At 63.5% G+C, this 21070-nt stretch overlaps 2 protein-coding genes across 2 annotated transcripts; one reads left to right on the top strand and one right to left on the bottom strand.

The window, feature by feature from the left end:
• Positions 1-619: 619 nt before the first annotated feature.
• On the top strand, positions 620-3351 carry LOC136788756 (leukocyte receptor cluster member 1-like). Its single transcript, XM_066987434.1, is given in 6 exon segments — positions 620-1259; positions 1650-1784; positions 2855-2919; positions 2921-2987; positions 2989-3149; positions 3151-3351. Coding segments are annotated over 6 exon segments (1035 nt in total). The 5' UTR covers positions 620-851; the 3' UTR covers positions 3350-3351.
• A 773-nt stretch (positions 3352-4124) lies between these two features.
• On the bottom strand, positions 4125-19747 carry LOC136788598 (CCR4-NOT transcription complex subunit 3-like). Its single transcript, XM_066987161.1, is given in 22 exon segments — positions 4125-4279; positions 4889-5014; positions 5438-5518; positions 5521-5572; positions 7492-7544; positions 7546-7719; positions 7791-7857; positions 8475-8572; positions 9429-9453; positions 9455-9522; positions 9525-9605; positions 11339-11473; positions 11609-11665; positions 13485-13618; positions 14964-15183; positions 15271-15366; positions 16720-16848; positions 16943-17032; positions 17141-17215; positions 17356-17423; positions 17577-17647; positions 19577-19747. Coding segments are annotated over 21 exon segments (1953 nt in total). The 5' UTR covers positions 17602-17647; positions 19577-19747; the 3' UTR covers positions 4125-4180.
• Positions 19748-21070: the final 1323 nt, after the last annotated feature.

The following is a 21070-nucleotide window of genomic DNA, read 5'->3' as shown; positions in this document are numbered from 1 at the left end:
TACCCCAACTGGGGGCACTGGGAGGCACTGGGAAGGGGACTGAAACCGACACCCAAGGGACACAAAACGCGCCCAAACTGAGGCAAAATACCTCAAATGGCACTCACGGACTCCAAAATGCCCCAAATGGACCCCCAAGGGACACAAAACACTGGACTCCAAAGGCCCCAAACAGATCACTGGACACAAAATGGGAAAGGGATGAAAACTACCCAAAATGGACCCCAAAATGCCCCAAAATGCCCCAAAATGGACCCCAAAGGACTCCAGAGTGCCCTAAAATGGACGCAAAAGGGACACAAAATGCCCCAACTGGACTCTAAAGTGATGAAAATGCCCCAAAATGGACGCAAAGTACCCCAAACGGACGCCCAAAGGACACAAAACACTCCAACTGGACTCTAAAGTGAGGAGAAAAGCCCCACTGGAAGGAAAACTGACCCCAAACGGACCCTCAAGGGACACTGGGAGGCACAAAATGGACTCCAGAGGGACGCACGAATGGGAGAAGGACTGAGAAATACACTGGAACCTGAAGGACTCAAAATGCTCCAAAATGACCTCCAAAGGGGCACTGGGAGCAGGACTGGGAGGCACTGGGAGGAGGACTGGGGGCACTGGGAGGGCGATTATGGGGCACTGGGAGGCACTGACTGGGACTGGGGGCACTGGGAGGCACTGGGAGGAAGATGGTGCACTGGGAGGAGGACTGGGGGCACTGGGAGGCAGTTGGAGTTAGACTATGGGGCACTGGGAGGTACTGGGAGCAGGACTGAGGGCACTGGGAGGAGGACTGGGGGCACTGGGAGGCACTGGCAGGAGGACTGGGGGCACTGGCCTCAGCACCCAACATGGCGACAGGAGGGGCTCCCCCGAGACTACAACTCCCATCACACCCCGGGGGAGGCGGAACCGAACATGCAGGGCCAATCAGGAGGCAGCAGCGCAGCCAATCGCGGCGCGAGGATGCCCCGGGGAGCGGCGAGGCGGGAAAACTACAACTCCCAGCATTCCCCGGGGGAGGCGGGACCGAGCCCGCAGAGCCAATCAGGAGGAGGCAGCGCAGCCAATCGCGGCGCGGGGAGGTGGAAGTTGGCGGCCGGCGGCGGCCGGCGACGGTAGCGGCCATGAACATCCTCCCGAAGAAGTCGTGGCATGTCCGCAGCAAGGAGAATGTGGCGCGGGTGCGGCGGGACGAGGCGGCGGCCGAGGCCGAGCGGCAGAAACGGGAAGCCCGGGCGCTGCTGGCCGAGCAGGAGGCGAGTGCAGTGCGCATGCGCAAGCAGAAGGCGGTGGCGGGGGCTGGAGAAGAACAGCGCATGCGCGCGGCTCTGCCCGGGGCTCCGTGATCACGTGACGGGGGCCGCGAAGCCACCGTGGGGAGGGGGTGGAGCAAACCATTGTTATGGGGGGGGGGGATTGGGTGAAACCATCTTTATAAGGGGGCGGGTGAAAAAAGGGCGATTTTGCCCCAAAAGGGGGGGGGGGGGGAACGGAACGGGGGGGTGTAAAAAAATTGGGGGGGAGGAGGCAAAAAAAATGGAGGGGGGGGGAATAATGGGGGGGGGGGATGTAAATAATGGGTGAAACCATTGGGGGGGGGGGGCTCACTCCTTTGCCCCCCCCCCCAACTTTTTTTCCCCCCCCAGGCCCGGACCCGGCTCCTGCGCAAGAGGGCGCGGGGGGGGCACAGCCCGGAGCCCCCGCCCCCCCGCCCTGTTCGGCCCCCCCGGGGGGGCACGGGGCCCAACCGCGAGCACGAGGAGGAGCGGAGGCAGGAGCAGGTGGGGGGGGGGGCTGAATTGGGGGGGGGGGGCACCCAGAGAGACCCCCCCCAAATGTTGGACCCCTTCCAAGAAGCCTGACCCCCCCCCCCCCCCCCCCCCAATTAATTCTGGCCCCCCCAATTAATTTTGACCTCCCAATTACCTCTGCCCCCCCAATTAATTATGACCCCCCCATTATGACCCCCATTAACACCGACCCCCCCCTTAATGCTGACCCATCCCTTAATGGTGCCCCCCATTATTCTGACCCCCCAATATTCTGACCCCCCCAGATTATTCTGACCCCCCCCCACCTTTAACGCTGACCCCCCCCCATTTTTATGACCCCCTCCCCTTATAGTTCCGACCCCCCCTTACTCCTGACCCCCCAATTATTGTGACCCCCCCCAGACCCCCCATTACTCTGACCACCCCCTTAATTCCGCCCCCCAATTATTCTGCCCCCCATATTCTGACCCCCACCCTTAATGCTGACCCCCCATTTTTGACCCCCTCCCCTTATAATTCTGACCCCCCACTCCTGACCCCCCCTTAATTCCGCCCCAATTATTGACCCCCCATTATTCCTGCGCCCCCCTTACTCCTGCCCCCCATTATTGTGGCCCCCCTTACTCCCAACCCCCCCAATTACTGTGCCCCCTCTTAATTCTGCCCCCCCTTATCCCCGACCCCCACAATTATTGTGACCCCCATTACTCCCACCCCCCTACTCCTGACCCCCCAATTATTGTGACCCCCCATTCCTCCTCCCGACCCCCCTTAATTCTGACCCCCCCTTACTCCTGCCCCCCCCTTAATTCTGGCTCCCCCCAATTATCGTGACCCCCCCCAATTATCGTGACCCCCAATTATCGTGACCCTCCCCATTCCTCCTGACCCCCCAATTACTGTGCCCCCAATTATTGTGCCCCCCCTTCTCCCCAAACCCCCATTACCGTGACCCCCCCTTACTCCTGATCCCCCTTATTGTGCCCCCCCAATTATTTTGCCCCCCCCATTCCTTTTGCCCCCCCTTATGTGCCCCCCCCCCCAATTATGTGCCCCCCCCCATTAATTCTCCCCCCCAGGAGCGCCGCGAGCGGGCGCTGGGCGTGCTGACCTACCTGGGGCAGAGCGCGGCCGAGGCGCAGACGGCCCCCCTGGTACCAGCGCCCCCCGCGCCGAGGACCCCGCGGGGACCCCCCCACGACGACGGGGGGGGGGGCAGAGCCGCGAGGAGCAGCGCAAAGCAGCCCTGGACCCCCTCAACGCCGTGCGCCGGGCGCTGGGGGGGGGGGGGGGGGGCAAGGGGCCCCCCCCCCGAAAAAAATCCGGGGGGGTCCCCGCCCCCCGCAAGCCCCCCCCCAGCTTGGAGGCGCTGCGGGGAGCGGCTGCGGCGGGAGGCGGCCGAGGGCGCGGGCGCGGGCGCTGCTGGGGGGGCTGCGGGGAGGGGGGGCGGCGGCGGGGGCGACCCCCCCCAGGACGAGGCCGACGACCGGAGGCGCCCCTACAACTCCCAGTTCAACCCGCGGCTGGCGCGGGGGGGGCGGGGGGGCCCCCCCCAAATAAAAATAAATAAATAATAAAAAAAAAAAGGCGGAGCTTTTTTGTGAGTCGGGGGGGGGGGGGGGGGGTTGGGGGGGGGGGGGGGGGGGGGGGGGGGGGGGGGGGGGGGAGAAAGAGGGGGGGTTGGGGGGGGGGGGGGGGGTTGGGGGGGGGGGGGGGGTTGGGGGGGGAAAGGGGGGGTTGGGGGGGGGGGGAGAAATGGGGGGGTTGGGGGGGGGGGAAAGGGGGGTTGGGGGGGGAGAAAAGGGGGGGGTTGGGGGGGGAGTAAAAGGGGGGGGTTGGGGGGGCAAAAGGGGGGGAGTTGGGGGGGGTCGATACGGAAGGGGGGCAGGATGGAGTGGGGGGTTGATAGGGAAGGGGGGTAAAAAGGGGGGTTGGGGTAAAAAAAAAGGTTTGGGGTAAAAGGGGGGTTGGGTAAAAAAAATGGGGGTTTGGGGTTAAGGGGGGCAGGATGGAGTGGGGGGGTTAATATTGAAGGGGGGGTAATTTTTTCGCAGGGGGGGGCGCGAGACGACCCCGTCCATATAAAACTATTTATTCATAAATATTTTCCCCAAAAAAATGAAAATAGGCTTACGAAAAATATCTTAAACCGCCGCGGGGGGGGGGGGGGACACACAAAAATAGGGGGGGCTGCAGGAAATACCCCCCCCCCATATCCCCCCCCCCCCCAAAAAAAAATCCAGGGGGTGCTGATGCTGCCCCCCCCCCCCCACCCTCCTCCCCCCAGGCTCTCAGCCCAGCTGGGGCCGGGGGCTGCTGGTTTGGGCCCCCCCCCCCGGGGAATGGCATGCGGGGGGGGGCTTTTTTTTTGGGGGGGGGGCACAGAGGGGGGTCGCCCCCCCACGTCACTGCAGGTCGCGGTCCTCGAGGTAGCGGTACTCGAAGGTGAAGCCCTCCTTCTTCCGCTGGCCCCACTTCTCGTAGTCGAAGTAGATGTAGGTGCCCTGGGGGGCGCGGGGGGGTCACCGGGGGGCCCCCACGGAAAAGATTTGGGGGGGGGGGTGAAGTTGGGGGGGGGGTGGGGAGGGGGGAAGGGAAAGGGTTGGGGGGAAAGGGGAGGGTTGGGGGGAAAGGGGGGGATTTTGGGGGGGGATTTTTTGGGGGGGGATTTTGGGGGGGGGGGGAGCTGGGGGTGCAGTGGGGGGATTTTGGGGAGGGGGGGGTTGGGGGGGCACAAAATGGGGGGCACGGAGGGGGGGAGTGGGGGATTTGGGGGGAAAAGGGGGAGGGTTTGGGGGAAAGGGGGATTTCTGGGGGGGGGGGAAGGTGGGGGGGGATTTTGGGGAGGGGGAGAATTTTGGGGGAAAAGGGGAGAATTTTGGGGAGGGGGGCCCTGGGGGTGCAGGGGGGGGGGGCATTTTGGGGAGGGGGGCACAAAATGGGGGGGGCGGGGAGGGGGACGGAGAGACGAGGTTTGGGGGAAAACGGGAGGATTTGGGGGAAAAAGGGACGCAGGGAAAAGGGGATATGGGGAAAAGGGGGGGGATTTTGGGGGGGGGGGGGGGGTGAGGGGGGGGGATTTTGGGGGGGGGGGATTCCCGGGGGGCCCCCACCTGCTCGAACTCGTCGGTGATGGTCTTGGGCTCCTCGTGCCGCTGGAACCACATCATGTACTTGGTGTGGAAGCGCCACGACTGCTTCTTCAGGGCCTTGGCCGCCAGGTACTGCGCCTTGGTGCCCTGGGGGGCAGCAGGGGCTCAGCACCCCCCTTTCGGGACCCCCGGACCCCCCGGGCCTGCCCCACACTTGGGGGGCACAGCCCCATAGATTGGGGCTGGAGGGAACAGGGAGACGTGCTACGGGGTGGGGGCCCCCAAAACCCCAAGGACACCCCCGGGGGGACCCCCCGACCCCAAAGACCCCCACACACCCCAAAGACCCCCCCACACCCCAAAGACCCCCCCCGACCCCAAAGACCCCCCCCCACGGGGATTTGTGCCCCCCAATAGGGATCCCCCCCCCCAAACCTGGGTTTCCCCCAGGAGCTGCTGGGGGCTGTGGGGTCGGGGGGGGGGTCAGAGGTTGAGGGGGGTCCGGGGGTCCCGGGGGGTCCGGGGGGTCCGGAGGGGGGGTCCCGGGGGGTCCGGGGCCCCCCGCGGTACCTCCAGGTAGTAGAAGATGAAGAAGAGCGTCTCGGTGGAGAGGCGCTGGTAGAACTCCACCGTGTCCGAGTGCGGGGGGGGGGCATCTGGTGGTGGTACGGGGGGGTCGGGCACGGGTTGCGGGGCAGGTACTGCCTGGGGGGGGGGGGGGGGGGGGGAATGGGGGAATTGGGGGAAAAAGGGGGGAATTGGGGGCAACAAGGGAACGGGGGGAAAAAGGGGGAGTGGGGAAAGGGGGGAGGGGGGAAGGGGGAAAATTGGGGGGAAAAAGGGGGAAATGGGGGGAAAAAGGGGGAAATGGGGGGAAAAGGGGGGGGAAATGGGGAAATGGGGGGGAAGGGGGGATTTGGGAAAAAAGGAGGAAATTGGGGGAAAAAGGGGGAAATAATTGGGAAAAAAACAGGGAAACAAAGAAATGGGGGGAAAAGGGAGAAATTGGGAAATCGGGGGAAAGGGGGAATGGGGGGAAAGGGGGAAAAGGGGGGAAAGAGGGGAAAAAAGGGAATTGGGAAATGGGGGAAATTGGGAAAAAGGGGGGAAAGGGGGATTTGGGAAAGGGGAAATTGGGGGAAAAAGGGGGAAATGGGGAAAAAAGGGGGATTTGGAGGGGAACGGGGGGAAAAAGGGGGAGTTTGGGAAAAAGGGGAAATATGGGAAATGGGGGAAAAAGAGGGAAATGGGGGGAAGGGGGGATTTGGGAAAAAAGGAGGAAATTGGGGGAAATAAGGGAATGAGGGGAAAAAGGGGGATTTTGGAAAGGGGGGAAAGGGGGGAATTGGGGGGGGGGGAAATGGGGGAAATTGGGAAAAAGGGGGGAAAGGAGGGAAAAAGGGAATTGGGAAATGGGGGGGAAGGGGGAAATTGGCAGAAAAAGGGGGGAATGGGGGGAAAAAGGAGAAATTGGGAAATGGGGGAAGTGGGGGTAAAAAGGGGGAAATTGGGAAACGGGGGGAAGAGGGAGGGAAAGGGGGAAATTGGGGGGAAAAAGGGGGAAAGGAAAGGGGAGGGAGAAGAAGGGGAAGAGAAAAAGGGAAAAAAAGGGAAAAAAATAAACGTGAAACACGCGGGGCACGAGGAGCCCGGGCCAGACCCCCAGGACCCCCCAAAATGCCCCCCCGACCCCAAAATGCCCCCCCCCCATTGATACCTGACCCTCTCGGAGTCGGAGGGGTGCGGCATGTGGTGCCAGGCGGCCTCCTCCCACCCCAAATCCCCCCCAAACCTCCCCCAAATCCTCCCAAAACCCCCTGTAACCCCCCAGGACCCCCAAAATGACCCCCCCGACCCCAAAATGCCCCCCCCGGCGATACCTGATCCTCTCGGAGTCGGAGGGGTGCGGCATGTGGTGCCAGGCATCCACATCCCACCCCAAACCTCCCCCAAATCCCCCCAAAACCCCCCATAACCCCCCATAACCCCCTGTAACCCCCCAGGACCCCCCAAGACCCCCCAGGTCCCCAAAATGCCCCCCCCCGACCCCAAAATGCCCCCCCGGCCCCCCAGCCCATACCTGATCCTCTCGGAGTCGGAGGGGTGCGGCATGTGGTGCCAAGCATCCACATCCCATCCCAAACCTCCCCCAAATCCCCCTCAAATCCCCCCAAGACCCCCCATAACCCCCTGGGACCCCCCCAGGACCCCTGCCCCCCCAGACCCCAAAATGCCCCCCCCCCCAAAATGCCCCCCCGGCCCCCCCAGCCCATACCTGATCCTCTCGGAGTCGGAGGGGTGCGGCATGCGGTGCCAGGCATCCACATCCCATCCCAAATCCCCCCAAACCTCCCCCAAACCCCCCCAAAACCCCCCGTAACCCCCCAAGACCCCCCTGGGACCCCCCCAGGACCCCAAAATGCCCCCCCGACCCCAAAATGCCCCCCGGCCCATACCTGATCCTCTCGGAGTCGGAGGGGTGCGGCATGTGGTGCCAAGCATCCACATCCCATCCCAAACCTCCCCCAAATCCCCTCAAATCCCCCCAAGACCCCCTGTAACCCCCAGGACCCCCAGGACCCCCAAAATGCCCCCGACCCCAAAATGCCCCCCCGGCCCGATACCTGATCCTCTCGGAGTCGGAGGGGTGCGGCATGTGGTGCCAGGCGGCCTCCTCCCATGGCCTGCTGGTAGAGCTGCTCCTTGGAGAGGGGCACGGGCCCCAGCGGGCAAAATCCCCCAGCGACAGCGGGATGCTCACCTCCCCCGACCCCAAAATGCCCCCCCCATTGATACCTGATCCTCTCGGAGTCGGAGGGCGGCGGCGGGTGCCAGGCGGCCTCCTCCATGGCCTGCTGGCAGCAGCTGCTCCTTGGGGGGGGACGGGAGCGGGCAGACCCCCAGCGACAGCGGGGATGCTCACCTCCGCCAGCCCCAGCCCCCCCGGGGGGGGGGCGGCGGGGGGCCGGGGGCGCCGGGCAGCAGCAGCTCTGGGGGGGGGACGGGGGGGGGTGAGGGGCAGGGGGGCCCCCCTGGTTTTTTTTGGGGGGGGACGGGGGGGGGGGGTGAGGGACTTGGGGGCCCCCCCGGGGTTTTTTTTTTGGGGGGGGGGGGGGGCGCCGGGCAGCAGCAGCTCTGGGGGGGGCTGGGGGGCCCCCGGGATTTTGGGGGGGGGGGGGGGTGAGGGAGATGGGGGGCCCCCCTGGGGTGTTTTTTTGGGGGGGGGGTGGGGGGCCAAGGGAGCAAGGGGGACCCCCTGGGGTGGTCTGGGGGGGGGGGGGTTTTGGGGGGGGGGCGCCAGGCAGCAGCAGCTCGGGGGGACCCCGGGGTAGTTTTGGGAGGGGGGTTGGGGGAGCAGCAGCTCGGGGAGGGGTACGGTGGGGGGTCAGGGGGCTGGGGCCCCCCCGGGGTTTTTGGGGGGGGGGCAGGGGGAGGTGAGGGAGCCAGGCCCCCCCTGCGGAGGTTTTGGGGGGGCTGGGGGTGGTGGCCCCCCCCTCCAGGTGGTTTTTTTTGGGGGGGGGGCCGCAGGGGCAGCAGCTCGGGGGGGGGGGGGCGAGGGAGCCGGGGGCCCCCCCGCGGGGTTTTGGGGGGCCGGGGGGGGCCTTACCGCGCTCGGGGAGGTGCAGGGGGGACGGCGTCGTCCAAGCCGGAGCCGATGGCGGCGCGCTCGGCCATGGACTTGAGGGTGCCCAGGGGCTCCGGGGGCTGGGGGCGATAATAAATGGGGGGGGGGGCGATAATAAATGGGGGGGGGGCGATAATAAATGGGGGGGGGGGGCAAAAAAGGGGGTGGGGGGGGGGGGTGGGGGGGAGTTGGGGGGGAGTTGGGGGGGGGGGGAGTTGGGGGGGGGGGGAAATGGGGGCAAATGGGGGGCAAAATGGGGGGTGGGGGGTAAAAGGGGGGGTACGGGGGTAAAATGGGGGCAGAAAGGGGGGGCAGAAAGGGGGCAGAAAGGGGGGCAGAAAGGGGGGGTACGGGGGGGTGAGGGAGGGAATAGGGGGTAAAATGGGGGGCAGAAAGGGGGGTGGGGGGAATGGGGGGAAACGGGCAAATGGGGGGCAAAAAGTGGGTGGGGGGTATGGGGGGGTAAAATGGGGGTGGGGGGGTTGAGGGGGGGTACGGGGGGTGAGATGGGAAATGGTCAAATTGGGGGGTCAGGGGCAAACGGGGGGTCAGGGGGCAATTAGGACAAGGGGTTTAATGGGGGGTGATTGGGGTGGGGGGGTAAGAGAGGAGGGGGGCAGGAGTTAAAAGGGGGGGCACGAGTCAAGGGGGGCACAGAAATTGGGGGGGGGGAAGAAAAATTGGGGGGGGGGAAGGCAAGAGATGGGGGGGACGGGAAGCCAGAAATTAAGGGGGGGCGGCACAAAATTGGGGGGGGGGGGGCACAAAAATCAGGGGGAGCGGTGATAGAAAGGGGGGCAAAAGGGGGGGGCAAAAAGGGGGAGACAAAAAGGGGGGGGACAAACATCAGCAAGGAGCAGGAGAAGCAGCCCCCCCCCCCAGTGTGCCCCCCCTTCCCCAGTAACCCCCCCCCCCAATTAAGGGCCCCTCCCTCACCTTGATCTCCGGGGTGGTGCTGAACGGGGGGGCCGTTGAGCAGCGGCTGCGCCCCCTTGGGCTCGGCGAAGCTGGGGGTGGGCGAGCTGGGGGGGGGTTGGCGCCCAGCGGCACCAGCAGGCCGGGGCCCCCCCCCACCGCCGAGCTGGGGGGCGCGGGGGGCCGCTGGGCTCCTTCCTGGGGGGGGGGGGGGGAGAGAAAAAGGGGGGGGGGAGAATTGGGGAGGGGGGAGAAAAAATTGGGGGAGAAAGAGGAAAAATGGGGAGATAAAATTGGGGGGGGGGGCAAGAAAATTGGGGAGAGAAAAAAAATTTGGGGGGGGGGGAAATGGGGAGAAAAAGGAAAATGGGGGGAGGAAAAATGGGGAGAAAAAGGAAAAAAGGGGGGAGATAAAAAATGGAGAAAAAAATTGGGGGGGGAGAAAAAATGGGGGGGAAATTTGGGGAGAAAAGATTGGGGAGAAAAATGAAAAATGGGGGGGGAATGGGGGGGGTTAAAAAATTGGGGAGAAAAAGGAAAAATGGGAGAAAAAAATTGGGGGGTAGAGAAAAAATGGGGAGAAAGAGGAAAAATGAGAGAAAAATTGGGGGGGGGGGATAAATTGGGGGAAGGGGAGAAAACGGGGGGGGGGAAAAAAGGGGGGGGGGTGAGTTTCTGTGGGGTCCACAAATATTGGGGGGGGCACAAAGAGGGCAGCCCCAGGGCCCCCCCCCCACTAATTACGGGGGTTATTAATTGTTCTGCCCCCCCCATCCCAAATTATGCCCCCCCCTCAATCAGGATGTGCTAATTAAATTAATTGGGACCCACCCCCCCCCCCCCAGGCAAAAATTCCTTATGGGGTCGCATTACACCCCCCCCCCCCAATTAAAATAACCTAATTAGGGGTCGTGGGGGGGGCGGGGTTGTGCCCCCCCCCAGGTACTCACGGGGCCGCGCTGTGGCTGGGCGGGGGGGGCAGGGGCTGGGCGCCCCCCCCAGCGATGGCTCCGCGGAGCTGTCGGCGACCACCGAGCTGTAACCTGGGGGGGGGGGGTCAGAAATGGGGGGGGGGGGTCAGAAATGGGGGGGTTAATGGGTTGGGGGGGTTGGGGGGGTCAGAAATGGTTTGGGGGGGGGTCAGAAAGGATCGGGGGGTCAGAATTGTTTGGGGGGGTCAGAAATGGGGGGGGGGCAGAATTGTTTGGGGGGTTGGAAGTGTTTTGGGGGGTCAGAAATGGGGGAGACAAAAATGGGGGGGTCAGAAATGTTTGGGGGGGTCAGAAAATGTTTGGGGGGGTCGGGGGTTCAGAAATGGGGGGGTCAGAAAATGTTTGGGGGGTCAGAAAATGTTTGGGGGGGGCGGGGGGTTCAGAAATGGGGGGTAAAAATAGGGGGGTCAAAAATGGTTTGGGGGGGTCAGAAATGGAAGGGGGGTTAAAAATGGTTGGGGGGGTCAGAATTGTTTGGGGGGGGTCAGAAATTTTTGGGGGGGTCAGAAATGGGGGGGTAAAAATAGGGGGTTAAAAATGGTTTGGGGGGGTCAGAAAGGATCGGGGGGGTCAGAAATTTTTGGGGGGTTCAGAAACGGAAGGGGGTTAAAAACGGTTGGGGGGGGTCAGAAATGGTTGGGGGGGTTAACAGGATGGGGGGGGTCTTTGGGTGGGGGTCACCCCCCCCCCCCCCCTACTCACTGGTGGCCCCGTTCTGCTTGCCGGCGCTCTGCTGGGCGCTGGGGGCCGGGGCTGGGCGGCGCTGGGGGGGGCCGGGGGGCCACGGCCTGGGCGTAGGGGGTGGGGGTGCCGGGGGGGGGGTGCGCGGAGCCCCCCGGCCCCCCCCCCAACCCCCGCGCGCCGCCCCCCCGGCTACGGCAGGGCCCCCCCCCGGAGCCGCTCCCAGCGCCGCCGCCGCCGCCCCCCCCGAGGCCGTGCCCCCCCCGTTGTTGGGGCCGTTCCCCAGGGGGGGGTGGGCGCGGGGGGCCCAGCGGGAAGCTGGGGGCGGCGGCGGCGGGGGGGGCGCGTGGTGGGGGGGGCGTGGAGCCCCTTGGAGCCGTTCTTGGCCGGAGACTGCGGGGAGAAAAATTTGGGGGGGGGGGGGGTTATTAGGAAACACCCCCCATCCAGTGACCCCCACCCCACCCCGTGACCCCCCCAGACCCCCTATGACCCCCGGACCCCCCCCGGTGCGTGCCCCCCCCGTACCTGGCTGACCTCGCTGTCGGTGGAGCGCCCCCGCTTCTTGTCGTCCTCCGAGTTCTCCTGGGGGGGCACACAAGGGAGGTGGGGGGGGGGGTTATTTTGGGGGGAAATTGAGGGGTTTTGGGAAAATTGGGGGGGTTGGGGGCGGAATGGGGGGGTTGGGGGGAATTGGAGGGGGTTGGGGGGGGGGAATCGGGGGGGGTTTGGGGGGGTTGGGGGGCATTTTGGGGGAAATATGGGGTTTTGGGGGGTTGAGGGGGAACTGGGGGGGCGTTTTGGGGAATTTGGGGGGAATGGGAAGGTTTGGGGGGGGGGGAAATTGGGGCATTTTGGGGGTGGGGGCGGTGAGGGGGTTGGAGGGAATTGGGGGGCGTTTGGGGAATTGGGGGGTTTGGGGGGGGGGGGGGGGGTTTGGGGGGGTTGAGGGGGAATTGGGGGGCGTTTTGGGGGAATTTGGGGGGAATGGGAAGGTTTGGGGGAAATTGGGGGGGGGGGGTGGGGGCATTTTGGGGGAATTGGGGGCGGTGAGGGGGAAATAGGGGAATCGGGGGGGCGTTTAGGGGGAATTGGGGACGTTTGGGGGGTTTGGGGGGGGGGTGGGGGGGGGGAATTGGGGGAGTTGGGGGGGGTGGGGGGGGGGGTGTTTGGGGGCATTTTGGGGGGAATGGGAAGGTTTGGGGGGTTGGGGGGGGGGGGCGTTTGGGGGGAATTTGGGGGGGGGGGCGGTGAGGGGGGGGGGGGAATCGGGGGGCGTTTGGGGGGAATTGGGGACGTTTGGGGGGGATTGAGGGGGAATTGGGGGGGGGGGTTGGGGGGAATGGGAAGGTTTTGGGGAAATTGGGGGCATTTTGGGGGGGGGGGGGGGTGAGGGGGAAATGGGGGAATCGGGGCATTTTGGGGGCAATTGGGGGGGGTTGGGGGGAAATACGGGGCTTTGGGGGGGCTGAGGGGGAATTGGGGGGGAATGGGAAGGTTTGGGGGAAATTGGGGGCATTTTGGGGGAATTGGGGGGGGTTGGAGGGGGAAATTGGGGGAATCGGGGGGTGTTTTGGGGGAATTCAGGGCGTTTGGGGGAATTAGGGGGTATTTTCAGGGGGGTGGGGGAAATCGGGGGTGTTTTGGGGGGAAATTGGAGGAAATTGGGAGAGGATTATCAGGGAAATGGGGAGAATTGGGAAGTTTTGGGGGAACTTAGGGAGGAATTGGGGGAAATTAGAGGATAAAGGGGGGAAAGGAGGAGATCTGGGGGAAACTGGGGGGAAAACCGGGAAGTTTGGGGCCGGGGATGGAGGAGGCGATTTTGGGGGGTGGGGATCATAAAAATGGGGGAATTAGGAGGTTTTGGGGGAATTTCGGGAGGATTTGGGGGAAAATTAGAGGATGAAGAGAGGGAAAATGAGGAGATCTGGGGGGAAAATGAGGAGATCTGGGGGAAAACCGGGAAGTTTGGGGATGGGGATCAGGGTGACGACTCGGGGGGGGGGAATATCAGGAAAATGGGGAGAATTAGGAGATTTTGGGAGGTTTTTGGGGGAACTTAGGGAGGAAGTTTGGAGGAAATTAGAGGATAAAGGGGGGAAATGAGAAGATCTGGGGGGAAAAAGGGGGAAAAAGGGGGGAAAACCGGGAAGTTTGGGGCTGGGGATCGGGGTGACGACTCGGAGGGGGAACATCAGGAAAATGGGGAGAATTAGGAGGTTTTGGGGAGGTTTTTGGGGGAACTTAGGGAGGAAGTTAGAGGAAATTAGAGGATAAAGGGGAGATAAATGAGGATTTCTGGGGGGAAAAAGGGGGAAAACCGGGAAGTTTGGGGCCGGGGATTGGGGTGACGACTCGGGGGGATGTGGGGGAGACTCGGGGGGTTTCGGGGCCCCCTCACCGTGGTGCAGTTGGCAGGGCTGGGCGGGATGGGGGAGCTGGAGGTGGTGGAGGTGGGCGTGCTGCTCGACTGGTTGAAGATCTCGTCCTCCATGTGGCTGTGGCTGGGCGGGGACGTGGCCACCAGCGCCTGCGCTGCAGGACGGGACGGGGGCACGTCAGCACCCCCTTCGCAGAAAACCCCAAAACCTCCCCAAAACCCCAGAGCCGTCCCAAAAGCCCCCAAAGCCACCCCAAAAAGCCCCCAGAGCTGCCCCCAAAGCCCCCAGAGCCGCCCCAAAAGCCCCAAAACCAAAGACCCCCAAAAGCCACCCCAAAGACCCCCCAAAACCCCAAAACCAAAAGCCTCAAAACCAAAACCAAAAACCCCAAAGGCAACCCAAAAGCTCCCCAAAAACCCCCAAAACCCTCTCTTACGAATGTCCTCGAGGTCCAGGTCGTCGTAGAGGAACTTGTTCTCCTCCAAGTCCAGAAACCCCAAAGCCAAAAGCCCCCAAAGCCGCCCCAAAGCCACCCCAAAAGCTGCCCCAAAGCCGCCCCAAAAGCCCCCAAAACCCCCAAGCCCCCCAACCCCCCTTACGAATGTCCTCGAGGTCCAGGTCGTCGTAGAGGAACTTGTTCTCCTCCAAGTCCAAAAACCCCAAAGCCAAAAACCCCCAAAGCCGCCCCAAGACCCCCAAAGCCACCCCAAATGCCCCCTAAAAGCCGCCCCAAAAGCCCCCTAAAAGCCCCCAAGCCCCCCAAACCCCCCCTTACGAATGTCCTCGAGGTTCCGTTCGTCGTAGAGGAACTCGTTCTCCTCCAAGTCCAAAAGCCCCAAAGCCAAAAAGCCGCCCCAAAGCCGCCCCAAACGCCCCCTAAAAGCCTCCAACACCCCCAAAACCCTTCCAAGCCCCCCAAACCCCCCCTACGAATGTCCTCGAGGTCCAGGTCGTCGCAGAGGCACTCGTTCTCCTCCAAGTCCAGAAAGCCCCAAAGCCAAAAGACCCCAAAGCCGCCCCAAACACCCCTTACGAATGTCCTCGAGGTCCCCAAGCTCTTCCAAGTCCAAAAGCCCAAAAGCCGCCCCAAGACCCCCAAAGCCGCCCCAAACGCCCCCTAAAAGCCCCAAACGCCCCCCAAAACCCCCCCCTTACAAATGTCCTCGAGGTCCAGGTCGTCGCAGAGGAACTCGTTCTCCTCCAAGTCCAAAAGCCCCAAAGCCAAAAAGCCCCCAAAGCCGCCCCAAGACCCCCAAAGCCACCCCAAAAGCCCCCAAAGCCACCCCAAACGCCCCTAAAAGCCCCAAACGCCCCCCCCAGCCCCCCCCAAACCCCCCCCTTACGAATGTCCTCGAGGTCCAGGTCGTCGTAGAGGAACTCTTTCTCCTCCAAGTCCAAAACCCCAAAGCCAAAAGCCCCCAAAGCCGCCCCAAACCCCCTCTCTAAACGCCCCCCAAACCCCCCAAAACCACCTCCCAGCCCCCCCAAACCCCCCTTACGAATGTCCTCGAGGTCCAGGTCGTCGTAGAGGAACTCGTTCTCCTCGAAGTCGGGGTCCTGCGAGGAGTCCACGTAGTACTCGACGTCGTCCTTGATCTTGCGGATGGCGTCCACCAGGATGGAGTCGTTGTCCAGCATGCGCAGGATGGTCTCCAGCATCCGCACGTGGTACCGGTGCTTCTCGATGTGCCGCTTCAGCCCCTCGATGCGGTCCTGCTTCTGCAGGGGGGGCGGTTTTAGGGCCGGGGGGGCCGGGGGCAATCCTAGCCCCCCCCCCCAGCCAAGGGGTTTTCGGGGCGGGCTCACGTCTTTGTCGCCTTTTTTCTTGCGGGTCTGCACCGACAGCGACTCCACCTCGCTCTCGAACTGATCCACCTGCATGTTGAGGGTGTCGATGGTGTTCTGGGGGGGGGGGGATAAAAACGGGGGGGGTTAATTAAAGTACGGGGGGTGATTAAAATGGGGGGGGCATGAAAGTGGGAGGGGGGTGAATGAATGTGGGAGGGGGTCATGAAACTGTAGGGGGTTAATAAAAGTGTAGGGGGTGCATAAAGGTGGGGGAAGTTACTTAAAATGGGGGGGTTAATTAACGTACGGGGGGGTGATTAAAATGGGGGGGTCATAAACGTGGGAGGGGGGTGAATAAATTTGGGGGGGTCATGAAAAGAGTACGGAGTTAATAAAAGAGAAGGGGATTAGTAAAAGTGGGGGGGTTCATAAAGGTGGGGGAAATTGTTTAAAATGGGGGGTTAATTAAAGTACGGGGGGTGATTAAAATGGGGGGTCATAAACGTGGGGGGGGGGTGAATGAATTTGGGGGGTTATTAAAAGAGTAGGGAGTTCATAGAAGTGTAAGGGGTTAATAAAACTGGGGGTTCATAAAGGTGGGGGAAATTACTTAAAACGGGGGGGTTAATTAAAGTACGGGGGGTAATTAAAACGGGGGGTCATAAAAGTGTGGAGGGGTGGTGTGAATGAATATGGGGGGTTCATAAAACTGCGCGGAGTTAATAAAAGAGTAGGGGATTAATAAAAGTGGGGGGTGCATAAAGGTGGGGGAAATTACTTAAAATGGGGGGAATAATTAAGGTACGGGGGGGTGATTAAAATGGGGGGGTCACAGAAGTGTGGGGGGGTGAATAAATGCGGGGAGGGGTTCATGAAAGTGTAGGGGGTTAAATAAAATGGGGGGGGTTGACTAAAATGAGGGGGTTAATAAAAGCGGACGGGGGGGTGAACAAATGGGGGGGTTCATGAAAGTGTAGGGGGTTAATTAAAATGGGGGGGGGTTAAGAAAAGTGGGGGGGTTCATAAAAGCAGGAGGGTTAATTAAAGCCAGGGGGCTAAAAAGAGAGGGGGGTTAACTAAGCTGGTGGGGGGTTAGTTAAAATGGGAGGGGGCTAATAAAAGTTGGGGGGATAATTAAAATGGGGGTTAATTAAAATTGGGGGTGTTCATTAAAATGAAAGGAGTGAATAAAAATGGCAGAGGATTAATAAAAGCGGGGAAGAGTTAATTAAAATGGGAAGGGATTAATTAAAATTGAGGGGGGGTCATTAAAATGGGGGGTTAATAAGACTGGGGGGGGCGGTTAATAAAAGGAGGGCGTTTTTTAATAGAAATGGGAAGGGGTTAATAAAAGTGGTGGGGGTTTAATTGAAACGGGGGGTGTTAATTAAAGCGGGGGGGGGGTTAATTAAAGGGGGGGGGGTTAATTAAAGTGGGGGGGGGGGGCTCTGCGGCCCCCCGGCTCACCGTCAGCCACTGGCCGACCTCCTCCTTCTCCTTCTGGGCCGGGTCGACCTTCTGCGCCAGCCCCAGCCCCTCCTTGGAGTACGCCTTCGTCTTCGTCTCGCGCTCCACCACCTTGAACCTCTCCATTTGCTGCGGGGGGGCCGTCAGAAGGCGTGCCCCCCCCCACAACACCCCCAAATTACCCCGGAGCCCCCCCCCCGTTTTTAATACCCCCCCCCGGTACCGTCTCGATCAGCTTGCGGTTGTCGATGAGCTGCCGCTTGTCCTTGATCTCGTTGGACGCCACCCACGTCTTGATCTGGTCCCTCAGCCTCTGCGGGGGGGGGTTAATTAATTATTTTGGGGGTTAATTAATTAATTTGGGGGGGGTCCCTAAATTTTGGGACCCCCCGGGTCGTTTTCAGGGGGTTTCCCCCCTTACCTGCAGCTTTTTGATCTCCTTCTTGAGGTCGGCCTCGTACTTCTCCTTCTGGTTGGCGTTGGCCGCATTGTGGAGCTGGGGGGAGCAAAAAAATGGGGAGGGGGGGCAAAAAAATGGGGGGGGGGCACAAATGGGTGAGGGGGGGACACAAATGGGGGTGGGGGGGGATTTTGGGGGGGGGGGGGGATTTTGGGGGGGGGGGAGCCCCCCGTTACCTTCTGCCAGATGTCCTCGAACTGCTCCACGCCCTCCGACACCTTCTTCAGGCAGCGGTCGATCTCGCCTGGGGAGGGACAGAGCGGGGGCCCCCCCTCGTTAGGACGCCCCCAATTAGGGTAATTAACCCCCCCATCAGGTTAATTACCCCCTTCATTAAGTTAATTACCGCCTCGTTAGGGCAATTAGCCCCTCGTTAGGGTAATTAAACCCCCCTTACCTTGCAGCTTCCTCTTGTCTGCCATGGTGGGGCCTAGCGGGGGCTCTCGGCATCACTTCGGGGGGGCACCTCTGCGGGACAGCGCGTCAGAGACCCCCCCGGCCCCTATAGCACCTATAGGTGCCCCCCCCAGCCCCTATAGCACCCATAGATCCCCATCTTGTCCCCCCAGCCCCTAAAGCGCCCATAGGTGCCACCCCACAGCTCCTATAGCACCTATAGGTGCCCCCCCCCGGTCCTTATAGCACCCATAGGTCCCCATCCCCCCCAGCCCCTATAGCACCCATAGGTCCCCGTCCCGTCCCCCCAGCCCCTAAAGCACCCATAGGTGCCCCCCGCAGCCCCTATAGCACCTATAGGTGCCCCCCCCCGGTCCTTATCGCACCCATAGGTCCCCATCCCATCCACCCCAGCCCCTAAAGCACCCATAGGTGCTCCCCCAGCCCCTATAGCACCTATAGGTGCCCCCTTCCCCAGTCCTTATAGCACCCATAGGTCCCCGTCCCACCCCCCCAGCCCCTATAGCACCCATAGGTATCCAACCACACCACACCCCTGGCTCCTATAGCACCTATAGGTGCCCCCCTGCTCCTTATAGCATCCATAGGTGCCCCCCCAGCCCTGATAGCGCCCATAGATGCCCCCCACCCCCGGCCCCTACAGTGCCCATAGGTGCCACCCCCGGCTCCTACAGCACCTATAGATGCCCCCCCATGCCCTTACAGTGCCCATAGATGCCCACCTCTCCCCCCGGGGGTCTGCCCCTATGGGGTCCGTACATTCCCGCAGCCCCCGCAGCACTGGGTGCTGCGGCTATAGGGGGTGGACACCTATAGAACCCCCCCAAATCCTCCCCATCCCTATAAGAACTGTCCCTATAGCTCCTATAGGTTCCCCTGATCCCCCTCTCCCCATCCCTATAGGCTCTCCCCTCTACAGGTACCCCCCTGACCCTATAGGCCCACCCCTATAGCTGCCCCCCAGCCCTATAGGCTCTCCCCTATAGGTACCTCTCTCCCCTATCCCTATAGGTTCCCCCATCCCTATAAGTATCTCCTCCCCTCTCCTGTCCCTATACACCTGCCCCTATAGGTTCCCCCCACTCCGTCCCTATAGGCCTGCCCCTTTAGCTGCCCCCCGGCCCTATAGGTGCCTCTTCCCCCCCATCCCTACAGAACGGCCCCTATAGGCACCTCCCCCTCCAATCCTTATAGGCCTACCCCTATAGATCCACACCCTGCCCCTATAGGCCCACCCCCATGCGTCCCCCTTGCCCTATAGGCCTGCTCCTATAGGTTCCCCCCATCCCTATAGTTGACCCCCCTGCCCTATACGTACCTCCCCCCAACCCCTACAGTTACTCCCCCACCCCTATACGTACCTCCCCCCTATAGACCCACCCCCCTGCCCCTATAGGTGCCTCCCCCACCCCCACCCCTATAGCTACCCCCCCCATCCCTACAGGTACCCCCTCACCCCTATAGATGCCCCCCCCCCCCAATCCCTATAGGTAACTCTCCACCCCCAAGGCCTGCCTCCCCCACCTCTATAGGTGCCCCCCATCCCTACAGGTGCCCCCCTGCCCCTATAGCCCCCCCGTAGCTGCCCCCCCACCCCTATAGGTGCCAACCCCATCCCCCTTTAGCCCCCCCATCGCTTCCCTCCCCCCTGCCCCTATAGGAGCCCCTCCCCCTCCCTATAGGTACCTCCCCCACCCCTCCCACCCCTATAGCTTCCCCCGCCCCTATAGGTGCCCCTATAGACCCCCACCCCCACCCCCCGCCCCTATAGGTGCCCCTCCCCCTCCCTATAGGCGCCTCCCCCTCCCCATAACCCCACCCCCTCCCCCTACAGCCCCTCCCCCTCCCCCTATAGCCCCCCCGCCCCCTATAGAGCCCCTCCCCCACCCCCCGGTCCCCACAGGGCCCCTCCCCCACCCCCTCCCCCCCTCCCCGTGGCCTTCCCCTCCCCCCCGCCCCTCCCCCACCCCCGCCCCTCACCGGAGGCTCCTGGGGGGCCCGGACCCGGCGGGGGGGTCGCCTCCCGCCGCCTGTCGCGCCGACTATCGCGACAGCGCCGCCGCTCGCTCCGCTCGCCGCCCCCTCCCCCTCTGGCGCCGCCGCCTCCGTCTCCGCGGCATCCAAGATGGCGGCGGGCGCCCTGCGTCCGCCTCTACCGCCCCGGCGGCCGGGCCCGCCCCCGCGCCGCGCGCCCGTTGGTCTAGACGCGCGTCAGTCACGCGACGCCGCGCGCCGATTGGTGGAGGGGGGAAGGCGGGGAGAGGGCCCGCGAGGCCCCGCCTCCGCGCCGAGCTGTCAGTCAAGGCCGATCTGCTCGCCCATTGGCTGAGCGGAAGGGCCGTCAACGCTCCGCGGTGTTTATGGAGGGAGAGGGCGGGGCGAGGCCGAGGACACGCCTACCGCGATGCGAGAGCCCGCCCCGCCCGCAAGGAACGCTTCCTATTGGTCAGCAGCGCCGTCACTCAAGACGCAAGGGGAGTCTCGCCTCCCCATTGGCCGAACCCTTCCGCGGAGGGCGGGGAGGCGCCAACGGCTTCCCCGCTTCCCTATAGGCTGAAGCGTCGGGCGGGAGAACCAATGGCGGCGGGCCGCACGGAAGGGGGCGTGGCAAGGGTGCCAATCAAAGAAGGGACGGCCTATCAGGAGGGCGAGCGGGCGAAAGGGCCCGCCCCCTCGGGGGGCGTGGCCATGCGGGCTGGAGGGGCGGGGCCAGGCGGGCTGCGGGGGAAGGCCGGGGGGGGGGGGGGGGGGCCCCCTCCTCGGGGGGGGGGGGGGTCTTCAGGACCCCCCCAAACCCCCCCCCAGGAGGCGAGGGGGCCCCAAAAGAGGCCCCACACCCCCCCATAAGCGCCCCCCCCCCCCCCAAAAAACAGGCTCCAGCCCCCCCCCCAGGGGATGCCCCCCCCCAAAACAGGCCCCAGCCCCCCTATTCCCCCCCCCAAGAAAATCGAGCTGCCCCCCCCCCCCCCGTGCCCCCCCCCCAGTACAGGCTCCAGACGCCCCCCCCCCCATGGCAGCCCCCCCCCCAAAAGGGGACCCCCCCCAAAAAAGCTCCAGCCCCCCCAAGTGCACCCCCCCCAAAACCAGGTTCCAGGCCCCCCCCTGCCCCCCCCACTAAGCTCCAGACCCCCCCAGTAACTGCCCCCCCCCCCAAAACAGGCTCCAGACCCCCCCCCCAGTGCCCCCACCCAATAAGTGCCCCCCCCCCCCCACCAGGCTCTGTGCCCCCCCAAATAAGTGCCCCCCCAAACAGGCTCCAGCCCACCCCCAATAAGTGCCCACCCCCCCAAAAATAGGCTCCAGGCCCCCCCAACAAGTGCCCCCCCTCCCCAAATAAGCATCCCCACCCCCCATAACAGGCTCCAGACCCCCCCGGTGCCCCCCCCCAAACAGGCTCCAGCCCCCTCCAATAAATGCCCCCCCATAAGTCCCCCCACCCAAAACAGGCTCCAGAACCCCCCCAATTAAGTACCA

This window comes from Anser cygnoides, chromosome W, assembly GCF_040182565.1.
Source record: "Anser cygnoides isolate HZ-2024a breed goose chromosome W, Taihu_goose_T2T_genome, whole genome shotgun sequence".
Classification (NCBI taxonomy): domain Eukaryota; kingdom Metazoa; phylum Chordata; class Aves; order Anseriformes; family Anatidae; genus Anser; species Anser cygnoides.
This window is presented reverse-complemented; position numbering and strand designations above follow the sequence as displayed.